The sequence below is a fragment of the Mesoplodon bidens genome (genome assembly GCF_964165515.1).
Source record: "Mesoplodon bidens genome assembly, chromosome: 8".
NCBI lineage: Eukaryota > Metazoa > Chordata > Mammalia > Artiodactyla > Ziphiidae > Mesoplodon > Mesoplodon bidens.
Window position 1 is genome coordinate 44,956,125 of NC_138165.1, and position 17,886 is coordinate 44,974,010.

At 43.6% G+C, this 17,886-nt stretch overlaps 1 protein-coding gene across 2 annotated transcripts in view; it reads left to right on the plus strand.

The window, feature by feature from the left end:
* Positions 1 to 1,416: 1,416 nt before the first annotated feature.
* The window catches only part of CACNB4 (calcium voltage-gated channel auxiliary subunit beta 4), a 265,467-nt gene continuing 248,997 nt past the window's right edge, over positions 1,417 to 17,886 (plus strand). For both annotated transcript variants that reach the window (XM_081243150.1, XM_081243148.1), the window contains exons 1-2: positions 1,417 to 1,490; positions 2,002 to 2,085. In XM_081243150.1, coding sequence (XP_081099276.1) covers positions 1,434 to 1,490; positions 2,002 to 2,085 — 141 coding nt within the window. In that variant the 5' untranslated portion in view covers positions 1,417 to 1,433. The remainder of the gene's footprint in view (positions 1,491 to 2,001; positions 2,086 to 17,886) is intronic.

The window sequence follows — 17,886 nt, forward strand, 5'->3', positions numbered from 1 at the left end:
TGCTGAAAGCAATGAGTGCTTTTTAGAGAAGAGTGGCTTGGGCAAAGAGATTTTAGGAAAATGGCTTTGCCAGTAGTGTGTAGATAGAATGGAGTGTGTGTGTGTGTGTGTGTGTGTGTGTGTGTGTCCAGCAGGAAGCCGGGAGGCAAGGAGACTAGTTATTAGGTTGTTACAAAAAATTGAAGGTCTGGATTAAGTGAAGGGGGTGGGAATGGAAAGAAAGTGTCTGGTGGATGGTAAAACATAATCAGGACCTCAATAAGGCCAACCAATTGTGAAAACAAACATGGCAGTTTCCCTAAAAAAAACACTAGAACCCAAAGTGACATGGGCTGATTTAGCAGTTTGACATACTATGCAAATTTTATTGATGGATTTCTCTTGCAGTTATTGTAATTAAACGGGGTCTCTTTATTTTTGAATCCGCATGTTTTTCTTCCCTCTTCTTATTATTTCAAATCCCTCTTCTCCACAATTCGCTTTTACTTTGATCTCAAATTAATCTCTAGTATGTTTTTGCAGAAGGAAACCAAGGGTTGCAACAACGGCAAAGATTGTGTATGATTTCAAAGATGAGTTTCCTCCCTTGAAAACAGATGTCCGCGTACAAGTGGGAGGCACGTGGCCAACTCTTGCTTTTTAGCAGGTCTAACATGACCTTCAAAACTCCTTGGGGTATGCTGGTGTCCTGCGGGGCTGCATCCCCGTCAGACTCAGGTTGTCATAGTCTCCCGCGGCTGCCTGGATGCTTGGGGTTCTGAAGCTAGAGTTCACAAAACAGTACAAAAACCACAACAACAGACACACACACACACACACACACACACACACACACACACACACACACACACACACACACACACACACACACACACACACACACACACACACACACACACACACACACACACACACACACACACACACACACACACACACACACACACACACACACCGGGTCGGCTCTTCCCACTCACTGCCACACTGCACCAGCGTCCCTCCCAAAGTCCTGATCCATGAACCGTGCCACCTTTGTCTCATTCTAAACTGCAGACTATTTTAATCCTCCCACCCCCATCCCAGATTCCCCCCCTCCCTTTCCCCTCTGGAAAGCTCTGATGTAAGGCGCTCGCTAGGTGGGAGAGCGCTTCTCCCGATCGGCTCCGGTAGGCGAGATTCCGAGAAGCCCCCTCCGCAGGACCTCCGCCTGTGGGGGCCGCTGCCCGGGACTCCGCTGCGGGCGCCGAGAAAGCGTCTCGGTCGCTTTAAGTTGTTGCGCTCTCGGAAGGGCGGGCAGGGAGCCCGGGAGCCGGCGCGGTCCCGGGAGCGGGTGGGGAAGTCCTGCCGCCCTCCCCTACCTCCCGCTTCCGAGCGTCCGGGGGCCTGGCCGCCCTCCGCCCACCGCGCCCGGGCCGGCCATGCGCCTGTGAACCATGTCCTCCTACGCCAAGAACGGGTCCGCGGACGGGCCGCACTCGCCCACCTCGCAGGTACCGCCCCCTCCTCCCCCTCCTCCCCCCTCCTCAGCTGCCCTAGAGCGCCCCGCCTTCGCGCCCGGCGCGCGTGGCCCTCAGTCCTGGGAGTCTGAGGCCCCTCTCCCTCGCCCCTCCCCCCGCGTCCCTTTCTCCTCCGCCCCTCCTCTTTCTCCTCCTTCTCTTCCTCCTCCTCCTCACCTCGTCCGGGTCTCTGCGCTCCCGCTCCGGAGCCCGCAGCTTTCCCCAGCCCATGCCGGGGACTCGGACCCCGCACCCTGAGAGTCTTTGTTAATGGATGTGGTGGGTGCTCGCGGGCTGCTCTTCTCGGGCGCCTTTTCAGCCGTCGAGGCTTGAGTGGGTGGGTGGGGTGGAGGCTGTATCTGGGGACCGCGGAGGAGACTTGGGTGCGGGCTCTGGGGGACCCCGGGGATCTGGTGTCCGGAGGCGGACTCTAGTCAGGGGTGGTCGCCCGGCTCCACACTGCTGTCCTCACCGGGTTCTTTCTGGCTCCGTGTGTCGAGTCCAGGTGGCCCGAGGCACCACGACCCGGAGGAGCAGGTTGAAAAGATCCGATGGCAGCACCACTTCAACCAGCTTCATCCTCAGACAGGTAGGAGGCGGGCGCAGGGGAGCCGGTTGGGCAGGAAGCCGAGCGCGCGGCGCGGGGTCAGGAAGCCGAGCGCGGCCCCCACGTGCCGGAGCGTCTGGTAATGTCTCCGCGCGTCGCTTTTCGGCCGCGGGCGGGAGCTCCGGCTGGTCCTTCACCCTCTGCCCCGGGTTCCCAAGTCTTTGGGTCCTGGGAAGTTAGTTTGTGGGTGTGGACACAAGCCGGCGGGGACCTAGTTTAGGTCAGGGGCGTTGAATTTAAGACTGGAAGTTATTTCTTTTTGCACCTTCGATGCGTGAGGAAGCGTCTTAGTCGTGTGACTGGACTTTGAGCGATCAGAGCCCGTGGGGCCGGACAACTGCTGTGATTCGGCCGAGAGTTAGAGGGCTCTTCTATTTTGCCCTATTTTGAATACTCTCCTTTGTCATCTCCGAGCTCTGGTCAAATGAAAGGCACTTGGAACAGAAAGTTTGGTCTCGCTTTGGGACTTATTTGGTTCGCTCAGTTAGGGAAAGACAGCGGATCTGGTTTAAATCGAAATAAGCGAAGGCCGGCCCTCAGTTTCTGGGGTCTCGGTGGTGCTACACTTAGTGTTTGTTTTCTTAGGGTTTGTTTTCTTCTGCGTGGTTCTAGTGCGTGTTGACCGTGCTAAAAATCTCCGGTTCCGCTGAGGTGCCTTTTACCTTGACACAGGAAATTTCTCCTTAATTTGCTGCAAAGAAACCACCCCTACATAGCTGCTGGGTGCTAGAGAGATCATGCAAAAAGGAATCACCTTGATCTCTCTTTGGAACAGAAACTGTCGAGGTGTGTGAGTTCGGGGTACCCTGGGAGGACTTTGGTCATCGCACCAAGACGTTTTTATCCCAAGGCTCCGCTGTGGGCTGCTGGAGTGACCTTGGGAAGTTTTTTTCCCTCTGGGTCACTCAGATCATTGTGTAATGTGTTTTTAACCTATGATGGCAGCTGCAGTGTGTTTCTGTAGTGATTGTCATCAATTTAAACAGATTATCCATGACGAATTGGGTATTAGACTCAGAATTGGACTCAGACCTCTCCTAAAAAGTCCATAGAGCATATTTACATAATATTGATTACATAGGCATTCATTTTCTGCAGAAACAGAAATTATTCCTACTACTCTTTAATTCAGTGAGTACTAAGCATGTACATTTAAAAAGAAATATATTTTGGATTCTGAAGTCAGTCGCAAGTGTATTCTATCCTTTTTGCAGTGCTTAGATTATTTACGTATTTAATAAAGCAAAGACATTCTTCATCTTTTACAAAAATTGAGTTAGGTGACTGAGATCTTGTTTATGTTATTTTGTAGGTGCCTATTTTTGGTAGTGTTTTATTATTGCAAATTCTTAGAAATACTAATTATACAGCAGTGTATTCCATGAGCTATTTGACTAAAACTTTTGAGTTCAGCTACACCATCACTTCACTAATGTTTTATTCTTCCAAGCACAGAGCCATCAATATCCTTTGTAACATTCTTATTCTTTCCTCAATTTAAATGAAAAAGTGAGATAATGCATGTATAAATTCTTGTTAAGTGTGCTGGTATGTGTTGGCTTAAAAATGTAAAAAGTATTCATGCTAAATAATTTTGAGAGTAATTTAAACCATTGCAGATTTTTGGAACAAATATATTTCATAAGTCTTTCTGAAAATAGGCTAGGATTTGTTGGTGTAATAAGATGGCCTAATTTAAATTCAGAAGCTAGCTGTAATTGTATTATATATACAATCTTAACTAATTTTTCTGCACAAAAATAATACATAATCTTTGTGAGCACTTACAGTTCAGTAAGCATCCTATATATGATCTTGTTTAAATGGCATAATATAGACTTCTATAATGGCTACAATAAAATAACTGAGGGATTTTTATTTATTTGACAAGAGATGAAAAATGATTCCAAATGTAACTTTAACAGTGTATTTTGAAATTAAATTGAACAGTTTTCACCCAAATGCCAAAAAAGTATTTTTTTAAAAAGCACAACTGTTTATGTTACTGGAGACTCATTATTTGTAGAGTGACCAGTGGTTTATTGTTTTCAAATTCTTGATGTATTTCACAATCTGTGTGATGCCTTTGCACATGAAGAAGATAGTGAGGATACCAATAAAAACAGTGCTGCTCATTTCTCTGCTATATCATTTACAGAGATGGGAGGGGGAAGATTTCACTTACTAAAAAAAAAAAAAAAAGATTGTGTTGAATCAGATGGGTAAGTCTGGGCTGGTGGTAAAGAACAGAGGACAGCTGGCAAACTCATCAAATAGAACAGTGTTTATTCTTTGAGCTGGTAAAAAATTTTCAGTGTTCATGTGTGTATATGCACAGATGAATATGTGTGCGCACCCATACACATGTACACATGTGAGTTGGCCTGAAAGTGAACAGACTGAGACAGAGAGCCTGCCTCTCCCCTGAGGACTGCTCACAGAGTCCCTCTGGCATCTTTGACCTTGTTTCCTGGTCTCCTAGATTGCTGCCCTCCACAATTTAGGAGGGATGGAGGTTTTGGAATGAATCCAGGGAGCAGCTAAATTATTTCTTTGAGGAAAAGTGAGAAGATGAAGTATTTTGCCACTGAAAGGAGAGAGAGCTAGGGGTGACCCAGTAATGATCTTCAAAATGTACACAAAGGTGGGACTTCCCTGGCGGTCCAGTAGTTAAGACTCTGAACCTCCCCTTCAGGGGGCTCGGGTTGATCCTTGGTTGGGGAACTATGATCCCATATGCGGTGCGGTGCAGCCACACACACACACAAAAAAAGTACACAAAGACGTTCTTTGGAAATGTGATGGGCTGTTGTCAGTCTTCAGTGAGGATGAAACTCAAGAATTGGCTACAATTAGAAAGGAATGATGCTTTTACAGCAGGACTTTCCGAAGAGTGTTGATATCATTGGAATGGCTTTCCAAGTAAGGCTGTAGAATTTTGTCTCAGGAGATTACTTTTGACAGGCTATGTATGAATGGATTGTTTATTCATGTTTAAAATTTTTAGGAAACACATTAAATATTTGCTATGTGCCTAACACTGCACTAGATACTGTGGAATAGGAATGAAAAGAAGAATGAGACACAGCTTCTGTACCCAAGGGATTTTATGATCTAGTTATGGAGACATAGATGTATACAAATAATTCGGTGAAATGGAGCAAGGAATTAGGGTGTCTGCAGAATGCTCATGTGTGCTGATTATATGAAATACCCATGGGTGGCATTGTGCATACAGTTTGTGTGGTAGATTGCTACAGGTTACTCTCACTGGGGTTACTCCCACCTTTCTCCCCTCTGGCTTTCGAAGGAAAGTCTGATCAGAGTGAGGTCAGTTTGTTGACCTCTCCTTGTTAAGTCTACCTTTATGAGAACTGCAGAGTCTTACAAGGCCTGGCTCCTACCAGCTTCCAGCCTCATCTTAAGCCATGATCTCTAAGCTCTGGACACAGATCTTGAACACACCACCCTCCCTCCTGCCATAGGCTCTTTGCACATGCTGAATTGTCTGTGTGGAGGGCTTTTGTTCTCCCCTCTGCCTAGCTGATTTTTAAATCTTCCTTGAGACCGAAGTTTAGTCTTTACTTCTTCTAACCTCCCTGTTAAGGTTAGTTCCTTAACCACTTACCTCACCCCAGAGTGCATTGTGCCAGTTCTCCATAGTACCATCACTATTTATTTAACATTTCATTATTTAACATGTAATTAGATTTTTTTGTTAATGTCTGTCTCCCTATCCAGATAACAAGTTCCACTAGGGCAGGGACATGTCTGTGTTTGGTCTCCTTTTTGTCCTCAGCACTTAGCATAGTAGATGTTCAGTAAATACTCATTTGACTGAATGAAGGAGTGGATGAATGGAGGACTAGCTTGATATATTTTAGACATGAGGTTCAGTTCCAATATTAAACTCTTTGTTTAATCTGGAAAAATTGCCTCCTAACAAACCTCCCCCAAATTTAGTGACTTAAAGCAACATTTAAAAAAATGTCTGTGTACTGAGCAGACACAGTTCTTCTTTGTGTGATGTTACCTGGGTACTGGGAAGGCTGAAATGTCTAAGACAGCCTCACATGTGTGGTTGGTGGTTGGTGCTGGCTTCTGGCTGAGAACTCAAGTAGAGATTTTGACAGAGGGCTCACTTTTCCTCTACCTGGGCCTCTCAGCACGGTTGCTTGAGCTTCTACCCAACATGGTGGCTAGGTACCAAGCAGGACCATCCCAAGAAGCAAAGGCTGAAGCTGCAGACTTTATAAGACCTGGTATCAAAAGCTATATGACATCACTTCTGTTGCAATCTCTAAGTCAAAACAAATCAAAGGGATAGCCCAGTTTCAAAGGGAGGGGAAATAGACTCTATCTTTTGATGGGGTGTGTCAAGGTCACCTTACAAAGGAGCACATAGAATGGAAGATATTGTTGCAGCCATCTTTGGAACCATATACCTTAAAGCAAGGTTCCTTCTGTTTTTTTCAAATTATGCTAATCAGATGATCATTACAATAATTCAATGAACCCACACTGTACGTAGAGATCTAAAACACATTCAGATACTAAGTTGACACTATAATAAAACAAGTTGGCAAAAATATTCTTTGGGTTCTAATTTGAGCACTGGTTATAGACACATTTCTCTGATGAAATGCAGATTCATCAACAGAAGGTATATGCGTTGTGCATAGCTCTAAGATAATCATATACTTGGAGTCATGCATATATGCAAAATTTATCCATAAGCTTAAAATCACAGAATTATAGAACTGGAAGAGATTGTGGAGGGAAAGTACTTTGATTCCCCATTTTCAGATGAATGAAACACAGACCCAAGGACATAAAGCCCTTACCAAGGTCACACCAGTAGATAGTGGCAGAACAGAGATAGGAGACCCCCCCTCAGATTCTACAGTTTTTCCATCACAACACACTTCATCCCTGAATAATCACGACAGGCATACAAACACACATAGATGTGGACACATGAAAGGACTTACTCCTCTTAGAGCCTAGAAATATTCCTAGTTTATATAGTTACTGTGAAGAGCAAAGCAACCACTGAAGAATCTGCAGACTGTAGTTTTTTCCCAGTTTTATCATGGGATGGAATTTTTGTTTGCATCGTTCACGGTTCATGGAGGTTTGTTTGTTTGTTTACTTACTAACATACTAGTGATTGTATTAGCCAGTCTAACCAGAAGATGAAACTACTTGAGTTTTTACAGCTGGGGGTCTTGAATTATAGAGACATGATTAAACAGGTGAGGGGAGGGCTTAAAAGCTAAACCTAGAGGTTAGCAACAGCAGGAAGCTGCTCTCACCTCTAGGTACAAGGACAAGGGGAGGAGACTGTAACTAGAACCCAGGGGCCAAAATCCCCTGGTAGATGTTGGAGCTAGTGGGGTACTGTTTGTAGGAGCAAGAGACACAGAGGAGATGGCAGCCTCTGCCAGAGAAGCCACTTGAGGTGGAGAAAATGGGGAGAAATACTCTGGCTTCTCCTTTCTTGTGCTCCCCACCCCTGCCTTGTCTCCCACTGGCTGACCTGGACACCAGCTGACATGGGAGTCTGGGAAACAACCTGCAGGCCATGGGCCCCCTGAGACAGAAAGCAGAGCAGAAAAAGGAGAGGATGAATCTGAGGAAAACAGGCCAGGACTGGCACAACTATTATTATATTTTAGCTGCCTGGAAGATAATAATGAATCATCTTCATCAGCAAAATTGGAAGCTTTTACTTGCTCTGTAAGTCGACCGTCCTTGCTAAATGATATAATCCAGTGACAGTGAACTTTAAGGAAAAGTTTACACCTATTTCCTTTGTGAATTCTATCTGGAATGCATCTTCCCAAATTGAGATCTGATAGAACAAAAAAGAACTCTGCCTCTGTGGCAAACTGTGCTTCGTTCTGGCTCTTGGGCTTGAATAAATGGAACTGAATTTATGAAGCTTCTTTCTGATTGAGAAATCTAATTACTAGGCAGCTAACCAGTTAAGCAGTCGTTTTTGCTTTTCTCCAAGTTTCTGTTCTTGGCGTGCAGAGTTCCTGAAATCTCATTTTTTATAGAATAAAGAACTATTTATCCTTCAGTTTAGGTTGATAAGATTTTATTGAAACTTACATAAATTCTGATTCAAATTTTTTTTTTTTTTTTTTTTTTTGCGGTACGCGGGCCTCTCACTGTTGTGGCCTCTCCCGTTGCGGAGCACAGGCTCCGGACGCGCAGGCTCAGCGGCCACGGCTCACGGGCCCAGCCGCTCCGCGGCATGTGGGATCTTCCCGGACCGGGGCACGAACCCGTGTCCCCTGCATCGGCAGGCGGACTCTCAACCACTGCGCCACCAGGGAAAGCCCTCTGATTCAAATCTTAATCCTTCTAGAAAATTATAGGACGCCGAGTGAAAATGAAGCTGAAAATGACCTTGGCTTTGCTGTGGCCCTCTCCCTGTAATTATTCCACGTGCTGCCCCAGACAATGTTGGTTGATTACCAAGGAGCAGGGCCTGTTTCTTCATCAAGGGAAAAAGCAAGGGCAGAGCGGAAGAGAATGTAGCTTTGTCTACAAACTACAGTTTGTAGCTAGTTGTAGAAACGAGTCTCTTTGCTCCTGATGAGCCTACTAACTCAGTGGGGTTAGCTGGGCTCAGCAGATCGAGTTCTAACCCATCTTTTCTGAGATTGTGGCATTGTCCAAGCTCATCGTTGTTCTCTGAGTCTGTCCCTTTCTTGGTCTCATTTCTGCAGCTCAGATTCAGAAGAAAGCATAAGCCCTAACCAGGGTGAGTGGGCTTGCACCTCCCTCAGGTTCACTGAAGACCCCAGGAAATGTCCACAGACTTGTGGGGAGTGGAGCGTGCAGGCCGCATTCCACGTTTGGCCTCTGCAATGCTTTGGAGAGGAGTGCTTCCTGGAACAGCGCCACCCTCTCTGCTTGCTCGCCCTTTTCAGCTGGAGTGTGTGTGTGTGAGAAGGACCATCTGAGCCCCTGCCTGGTATAGGCAGAGCCCCTGGATGGTGTTCACTTCCTTTGAGTCCAGGCCGTTGCACCAGTATGTCCCCTGTGGGCTGTGTAGACCACTTCCTTACTGTCCCCAATCACACGTTCTCTTGGTAATACCTCTCCAGATTAGAAGCCACCAAACTGATGAGTCTCAGGAAGAGCTAGGCTGTTATCTGTAAGGAACCCCCATAAAACCCCATTCCGATTTAAGCAGCCAGTATGGTCCTGCCTTCACACAGTTACATGTCCTCATTCTTGCTGAGCCAGGAAAACGTAGAGGTAGAACACGCACTCTTTGTTCTAGAAGAGTGTAAGTTATGAACTTGACTACAGAGCGACACATCAGGTATTTTACATGGATGCAACCATGTGAACGGGGTCAGGGAGAGGGGTAGGGTGAGAACTAGAAGCCTGAACTAATGAAGAGGCTAAATTATAGATTCAATTTTCAGGGAATAGTTTTATTGCTTTCAAGTAACAATAATGACAAGCTGTGTGCTTCCTTAGCCCGCGTTCAGAAAGCGAGAAGGCTGATGAATTACCAACACCTGGCTTGAATATAGACGGTGCTTTGAAATTCCTTGAAGACGGTTTTCATTTTAACTAGAAAAACATGCCGCTCTGTAAACTTTCCTACTTTCTTTACTATATCCTTTCTTATGACACCCATAAACAGAGCAGAGGTAATTACTTGAATCCGAAGGGATGACATTCAGCATTGTGTTTTATGTACTGAAAGTATAAGTTAGATGGGACCATAAAACTTGAGGGACATCTGCTGAATCTTTCTGATCATTTTCACTGTAATCATTGGATGACAAAGTGTGCCTATTTTATTTCTCATTTTATGTTCTTTTCTGTTGGTGGAGGTATCTTTCTCCAGGGCTGCAATTTAAATTGCTGGAGCAGAAGTCTTTGTTTAGAGAGGAAATATTTTGTAAACAAACTTGAAAAGAATCTGCATTTTTTTTCAGGTTGTCAGAATCACTAGAAATGGTAAACTTTTGTAGTGCTCACTGTGTCTGAATGTTATTATTTTTTAACTCCTTAGGAGAATTTTTTTTTCAATTCCTTTTTTAATGCAGGAAAGACCAACAGTAATGGAAATGCATAATAACTCACGTAGAAGAATTTATCATCCTGGCCCACTTCCTTCTCCAGTGGCCTAGTGCTAGGGTAACAGCTCAAAGGCTGATTATGTTTCCAAATCAAACAAGTGGATAAAATCCTCACTGTTAAGGTTGGAGTGTTTTATGGTCACAGCTTTCTTATTTGGCCTCTTTATGTGTGTGAGTGGAACAGAAATGAGGAAGTCATTCTTTCAGGAATTCAGAGGCTGTATTCTGTTATCACCATAATCTAATTTTCGAACATTTTCATCACCCCCCAAAAAAACCTTGTAACCATTAGCTGTCATTCCCCAACCTCCTTCCTACCCCCAGCCCTATGCAACAACTGATCTACTCTCTGTGTCTATAGATTTGCCTGTTCTGGACATTTCATTCCAAATTACATTCATGTAACTGGAACCATATAGTAATATGTGATCTTTTGTGACTGGTTTTGGATTATTTCATTAGCGTATTCTCTACACCAGTCTGAAGGTTTCCGGTCGTAGCCCCTGGTCTAAATGCAAATGTTGGCCTGCCTGTGGAAAGAGACTTGCCTTTCCTTAAGCCTAGATCCAGACAGCACTTCAAGTCATGGTGTTGAATTGGGTGGATCCTATTGGTATTTATTTTGGAATTGCAGTGTCAGGTCATAAAGCTGAATTTGGGGGGGAGGGGTAAAACTATTTGACCTTCATGGAAGTCAGATCCCTGACCTTGGCCTCCTTGTCATCAAGACTGAACAAAACTGAGTGACTCTCAGCTATAGAAGGGATTTATGTAATAGGATGAGATCAACAGGATTAAAGAAAAATGTCAGGATTAAAGAAAAGTGATCAATGCCATCATTTTCAATAATTTTTAGTGATAGAAATGTCTTGGGTACTTAAAATTCAAAATACTTCTTTTATCTAGATGTTTGTAATAACTCAGCTTTGGTAATTATATTTCTTCCTTGAGAGATACAATTAAGGAGAAAGCAGAGTGCTTGAGTCCCAAGCTAAGTACAATATTTATGAGAATTATTGGGTGTATAAAACTGTACTTTCTATGTGGCAGGTGCTGCTCAATTATATTTGAGCACTTCCCTGGGGGACAAAAGTCAATTATCAACATAGTCCTGTGGGAGAGAAATAGGTCAGCTGCAAACATTCTCTGCTAATTTCAGAAAGCTTGAGGGGTGATTTCTTTTGGGGGATTTTTTTTTTTTTATTCCTTTGGTTGTTGTAGGAAGACCTTCTGATTATGGAAGGCTCAGTTTTTCATTTGGGTGTCTTATTCAGTTACTTTACTGTGAATATTTCTTTTGATCATGTAAAATGAAAATTAAACAAAATAGTATCTTTTAAAAAACTGTCAAATCTACATTGTAAGAATAATGTGTACCATGGGTATTATTATTACTGTTTCTTATACATTAGTAGAGATGCTCAGGCTTTAAATTCACCTGGTAAAATGCAAATTTCAAATTTGCAAGTATTTTGTTTAATAGTTCTGTTACATAGGAAGCGTAAAAAGTGTTAATTGTTAAAAAAAGGAAGGATACTGGTGTTTTTTTAAAAAAAATTATGTTTATATTTTTATTGTGGAAAAATACATGTAACAAACTTTACCATTGTAACCATTTTTAAATGCATAATTCAGTGACATTAAGTCCATTCGCTGGTGTCATTTTTATTTTATTTTACTTTATTTTTTAATAAATTTTATTTATTTATTTATTTATTGGCTGCATTGGGTTTTCATTGCTGCATGCAGGTTTTCTCTAGTTGCAGTGAGAGGGGGCTACTCTTCATTGTGGTGCATGGGCTTCTCATCGTGGAGTCTTCTCTTTGTTGCTGAGCATTGGCTCTAGGCGTGTGGGCTTCAGTAGTTGTGGCGCACGGGCTTAGTTGCTCCATGGCATGTGGGATCTTCCCGGACGAGGGCTTGAACCCGTGTGCCCTGCATTGGCAGGCGGATTCTTAACCACTGCACCACCAGGGAAACCCTGCTGTCATTTTAAAAATGAGTGTGGCAGGTTATTTAAAAAGTGCAGACCAGGCAAAACTTAAATATATCCTACTTCAAAATACACTAAAAACGTCCACCCTTGTCCAGGCCCCCAAACACAGCTGTGACCTTGTTTGAAGCCACAACAACAACAGCAGGAAACCGGCCCTGGAGCACGTCACAGTGCCATGGGGACTGCAGCTGGGCAGAACCAGGAGGCACTGTGGATGCCCAGCCGACCCCCAGGCTGGGTGTGGAGAGGTGGATGGGAATAGGTTGGGGCCCTGCCCCAGAACACCTGTTTTCTTCTTCCTCCACTGTCTGAAATCCGAACAGTTTCTAGATGATTTGGGTTAACGAGCAGCCTATTTTAAAACTGTGAACGTTTCTGGTAGTCTTAAGGGGCTCTCGTCATTCATCTGTGATTGTGGTTTGATTTACTGCCTGCAGGTAAGCTCATTTCACTCTTGTCCCCAAGCCCACCTCAACAAGGCCGGACGGCTCCCAACAGAGACCCCAGCCTCCCTGGGTCTCTTTGTCCTTTCACACCTGTGTTCTCCCCTTACTTCCCCCCAGACCTGCCCCTGCTACAAGCACACCTGCCCAGATGCAGACTCAACTCCTGCTCTCTTCCCTCACCCCCTCAGTCATGCCATTCCTTCTCCTTGAAGAAGGTCTCACCATTTTCACTTGAGGATGATCTTTCCATCTGTTAAACCCTTCTAGAACCTTCTCCTCCATGAAGTTCTGTGATACGGCTCCAGGTCTCCTTCTCTGGCACTCCCTGACATTCTGTTTTGACCGTTCCCTATTAAATTCTCCTTTGTGTACCCTGAAGGACCCCGTTCCCCACCAGCCTGTGGGTCTATGTGGCCATTGTCACTAACTAATCACATGGCGCAAGAGGAAGGAGAAGCAGCTAGGAAAGGAAGTCTTGATGTAGAGACATTGATAATGTCCATTTTGCTTGTTCACTTCTCCTCGCTGTAGACAGAGGACTGCAACGCCTTGCCTCCTAATAGCCTGCCCATTGTCTCTGAGCCGAGGGGGTGATCACAACTCTGTCCCTCGTTGAGCTCGGCTGCCACAAGCCTTTGAAGGAGGTTATTCCCGCGGCAGTTGCTCTGCTTCATCTGTGAGGACACTGCTTCCTTCTTACTAAGATGCTGCTTCTCAGGCAAAATCTCAAAGGTGACAAACAGCTCTATACTCTTCAGCCTCTCTGGACAAGTTGTGTTCCAGACTTCCTCAACTCTGGGTCACACTCTGAACCCTGGGCCCTCGAGTGGCGCTTGCTGTGCCCTGCATCTCACATGTCCCCTTGTAAAGCCAGCTTCTGTGCTTTCAGCCTGCATCTCACTGTAGGGTTACACTAGGAAACAGACGTCATTCTGCCTCTGCCCCAGGACTGTACGCAAAACTTGCTTCGAACAGCGACTCTCCCACCCATGCATACCTGTTGACCTGTACAGTCTGAGGTAGCCAGAGCCAAACTTTGAATCCCCTATTAGTCTCATTGATAATATACTAATAGTAATTTATGTATTTTTTCCTTTATTTTTGTTTTATGAATTTGAATGGGGGTGCAAATAGAAAAAATAAGAGGAAAGAGGAAGGTAATATTGGGGCCTGAAGCACTTTAGGAGTTCGTGCAGGCCTAGGTTGGATATCAGAGTGGAGACCTTGGGACAGAAGGAGGGCACTGGGTGCCTGGAGAGAAAAACAGTGGCTGGTGGGAGATGGTTTCAGAAAGGGAAATGAATGAGGAACACACTTTGTTTATTTCAAACTTTGTTCTGGAACTGTATCTGTTGGGAATCTTTCAGTTGCAAATAAACTCAATGCAATTGGCTAAGGCAGAGTAGAGAATTACTGGCTTATGCTAGTGAAACGTTCAGGAGTACGTCTGGCTAGCTTCAGGTATGGCTTGTTCCAGTTCATGACTTCATCAGGGCTTCTGTTTCCTTTCTCTGCAGTTCTTCCAGTACTGCGTGCTCTTCTGTGCTCAGTTCTGTGTGCTCGCTCAGGCCTCGGTTTGGTATTTGTCATGGTGGCAGCAGTGGCCACAGTGGCTCAGGGTCTCCCATTCAGCCACTCCCCTGTTCAGAGGAAGAGCTAGCTCGCTTATGGTAGCTCCAGCAAAAAGGAAAAGAAGGTTTTATTTGTTTGTTTTCAGAGGTACCACCCTCCCTCTGAAACAGCACAATACACACACACACATACACACACATATACTTCTTGAATCTTATTGGCCTGAAATGGCTCGTGAACCAGTACTGTGGCCAGGGGACTGCCTGAAGCCAGTGGTTGGCCACTCCTGGAGATGAGATTGGGGTCAGCCCCACTAAGGCTGAGAATGGGGAGGACCAGTTCCCTAAGGGAATTTGGGAGCTAGTGGTAGACGGAGGGGAAAATGGATGTTGCAGAAGCAATTAATCAGACATTTACTCAAGGAAGGATCCTCAGGTGGACCCAGGCAAGATGGTGGGATTCCTTCCTTCTCTTCCTTCTTGTATTATGTTTTATCCACTTCATGGGTTAAATAAGATTTTTTAAAAAATTATGTTAAATCCATATAACATAAAATTGACCATCGTAACCATTTTTCAGTGTACAGTTCAGTGATGTTAAGTACATTCTCACTGTTGTATTATCATCACCACCACCCATCCTAATTATAATTTTGTAGGGAGTCTAATGTTCTGTTGTAACATTGTTTCTTAATAAGAAAATATGTACCAAATTTCAAATAACTGACTAAACAATGAATTCATGGGACACCACCCAAGTATTAATACAGGAGTGGCTACCTGAATTAATATTTCTCAAGGGCCTCTGTTTTCCTGTCTGCAAAATGGGGGTTTGAGTGGGGTGGACTAGATGACCTCTGAGGTTCCTTCAGTCTCTAGTATTATAGAGCTTCACGTCTGTGTCTGCAGATGTGTGTGGTCAGTTCATACACCTTGGTAGAAAACACTATATTCTGTAGTTTTTGCAGAAGTCCAGTTACACTTAGCCGCTGAGATGAACTCATAAAACATAGGGTCATTCAATATCAAAGATTACTGAAAGTATTAGATGAAGGCATTCTTTGTAGAATGTAGCAAAGAGATGGTGGGGAAAGGTTTACAAGAGGAAAGATAATTTTGGATAGAGCTGGAATTTATGACTCTTTCAGGCATGTGCGTACAGCCTGAAAGGATCTGAAAAGAATAGAGTGGGTTGTCAAGAATGAGATATTTGTGAAATGTGCTGAGATGGTTCTCAGATGTGCATCCTGGAAGCTATTAAGAGGAAGTCAGCTGAGAAGTAGTGTAGCTCCTGCTATTATGATGATTACAGCCACCAGGAAGAGCAGTAGCTAATGGGGCTTAAATCTATAATAAAGAATAACAAAAGTTGCCATATGGAAACTTTGCTGAAGGTGAGTGGAACCACAAGATTGATTCTTATCATTTGAAAAGACTGCATTAGGAGCTTTCAGTACTGACTTTCTTGCGTACCCCTAGTTTCATAGGGGCAGGATATTTAGCATTTGTAGTTCACCATGGCTCCCCATATTCCAAAAAATGAGGAAGGAATTTCTGTTTTTAAGTGACATTAACTATTTAATAAGTAGACTTTGGTGGATATGTTTATAGAACTTCATGTGTTCAAGTTGCCTGGGTAAGCTGGTGCACTTGATTGTTTTCCTTCTCATCCCTCTTCCAGTCAGTGGCACATGCTCCTTATTTATTATTTTAAAAATATGTTTGCATTCTGGCTTGGTCTGGAAATGACTTAAATTAGCTTGTATGATATCACAAGTGAAGAAAATGAACTAAGGAGAAAATAAGGCTAAGATGGTGTGCCAGTAAAATCCGAGTCACTTGTTAGTTGGGGGCCTCCAGTTTGACTCTGAACTTTCTAGGGCCTACCCAGAGAGGAAAGCAAGGTCATTTACAGGATTTAGGATGTCCAAGGGTAAAAGTACACTTGTGGTTTAGGAGAAGCACAAATACTTCCCACTCTGAGACTAGAGAGAAGTTTCTCATAGAGTTGAGAGTGTGTAAGATAGTAAATAAACCCTGATGTGACACCTTATCATTATTCTGGAGTTGTTTTTTTACTAATATCATTTACTAAACAGATAATGTCCCTCATTGTGCTGGAGTATAGTTCAATAAAAGCAATTATGTGGGCGCCGTTGCTATATCATCCACGGATGTCTGTAATTCTCAACCTTGGCTGCATATTAGAATCACCAGGGAAGTACATAAAAATCCGCATGCCAGGCTGCACTCCAACCTCATTAAATCAGGATTTCTGGATATAGGACACAGGCATCAGTATTTTTCAAATCACTTCAACTGATGGATGTGCTTATCTGGATTCATGTAATCCAGGTAAGGTATTTTTTTTTTAACATCTTTATTGGAGTATAATTGCTTTACAATGTCATGTTAGTTTCTGCTGTATAACAAAGTTAGTCAGCTATATGTATACATATATCCCCATATCCCCTCCCTTTTGTGCCTCCCTCCCACCCCTCTAGGTGGTCACAAAGCACCGAGATGATCTACCCGTGCGATGCAGCTGCTTCCCACTAGCTATCTATTTTACATTTGGTAGTGTATATATGTCCATGCCACTCTCTCACTTCGTCCCAGCTTACCTTTCCCCCGCCCTGTGTCCTTAAGTCCATTCTCTACGTCTGCTTCTTTATTCCTGTCCTGGCCCTAGGTTCATCAGGACCACTTTTTTTTTTATTCCATATATATGTGTTAGCATATGGTATTTATTTTTCTCTTTCTGACTATTTCACTCTGTATGACAGACTCTACATCCATCCACCTCACTACAAATAACTCAATTTTGTTTCTTTTTATGGCTGAGTAATATTCCATTGTATATATGTGCCACATCTTCTTTATCCATTCATCTGTCGATGGACACTTAGGTTGCTTCCATGTCCTAGCTATTGTAAATAGAGCTGCAATGAACAGTGTGGTACATGACTCTCTTTGAATTATGGTTTTCTCAGGGTATATGCCCAGTAGTGGGATTGCTGGGTCATATGGTAGTTCTATTTTTAGTTTTCTAAGGAACCTCCATACTATTCTCCATACTGGTTGTATCAATTGACATTCCCACCAACAGTGCAAGAGGGTTTTCTTTTCTCCACACCCTCTCCAGCAATTGTTGTTTGTAGATTGTTTTTGATGATGGCCATTCTGACTGGTGAGGTGATACCTTACTGTAGTTTTGATTTGCATTTCTCTAATGATTAGTGATGTTGAGCATCCTTTAATGTGTTTGTTGGCCATCTGTATATCTTCTTTGGAGAAATGTTTATTTAGATCTTCTGCCCATTTTTGGATTGGGTTGTTTGTTTTTTTGATATTGAGCTGCATGAGCTGCTTGTATATTTTGGAGATTAATCCTTTATCAGTTGCTTCGTTTGCAAGTATTTTCTCCCATTCTGAGGGTTACCTTTTCATCTTGTTTATGGTTTCCTTTGCTGTGCAAAAGCTTTAAAGTTTCATTAGGTCCCATTTGTTTATTTTTGTTTTTATTTCCATTTCTCTAGGAGGTGGGTCAAAAAGGATCTTGCTGTGATTTATGTCATAGAGTGTTCTGCCTATATTTTCCACTAAGAGTTTGATAGTGTCTGGTCTTACATCTAGGTCTTTAATACATTTTGAGT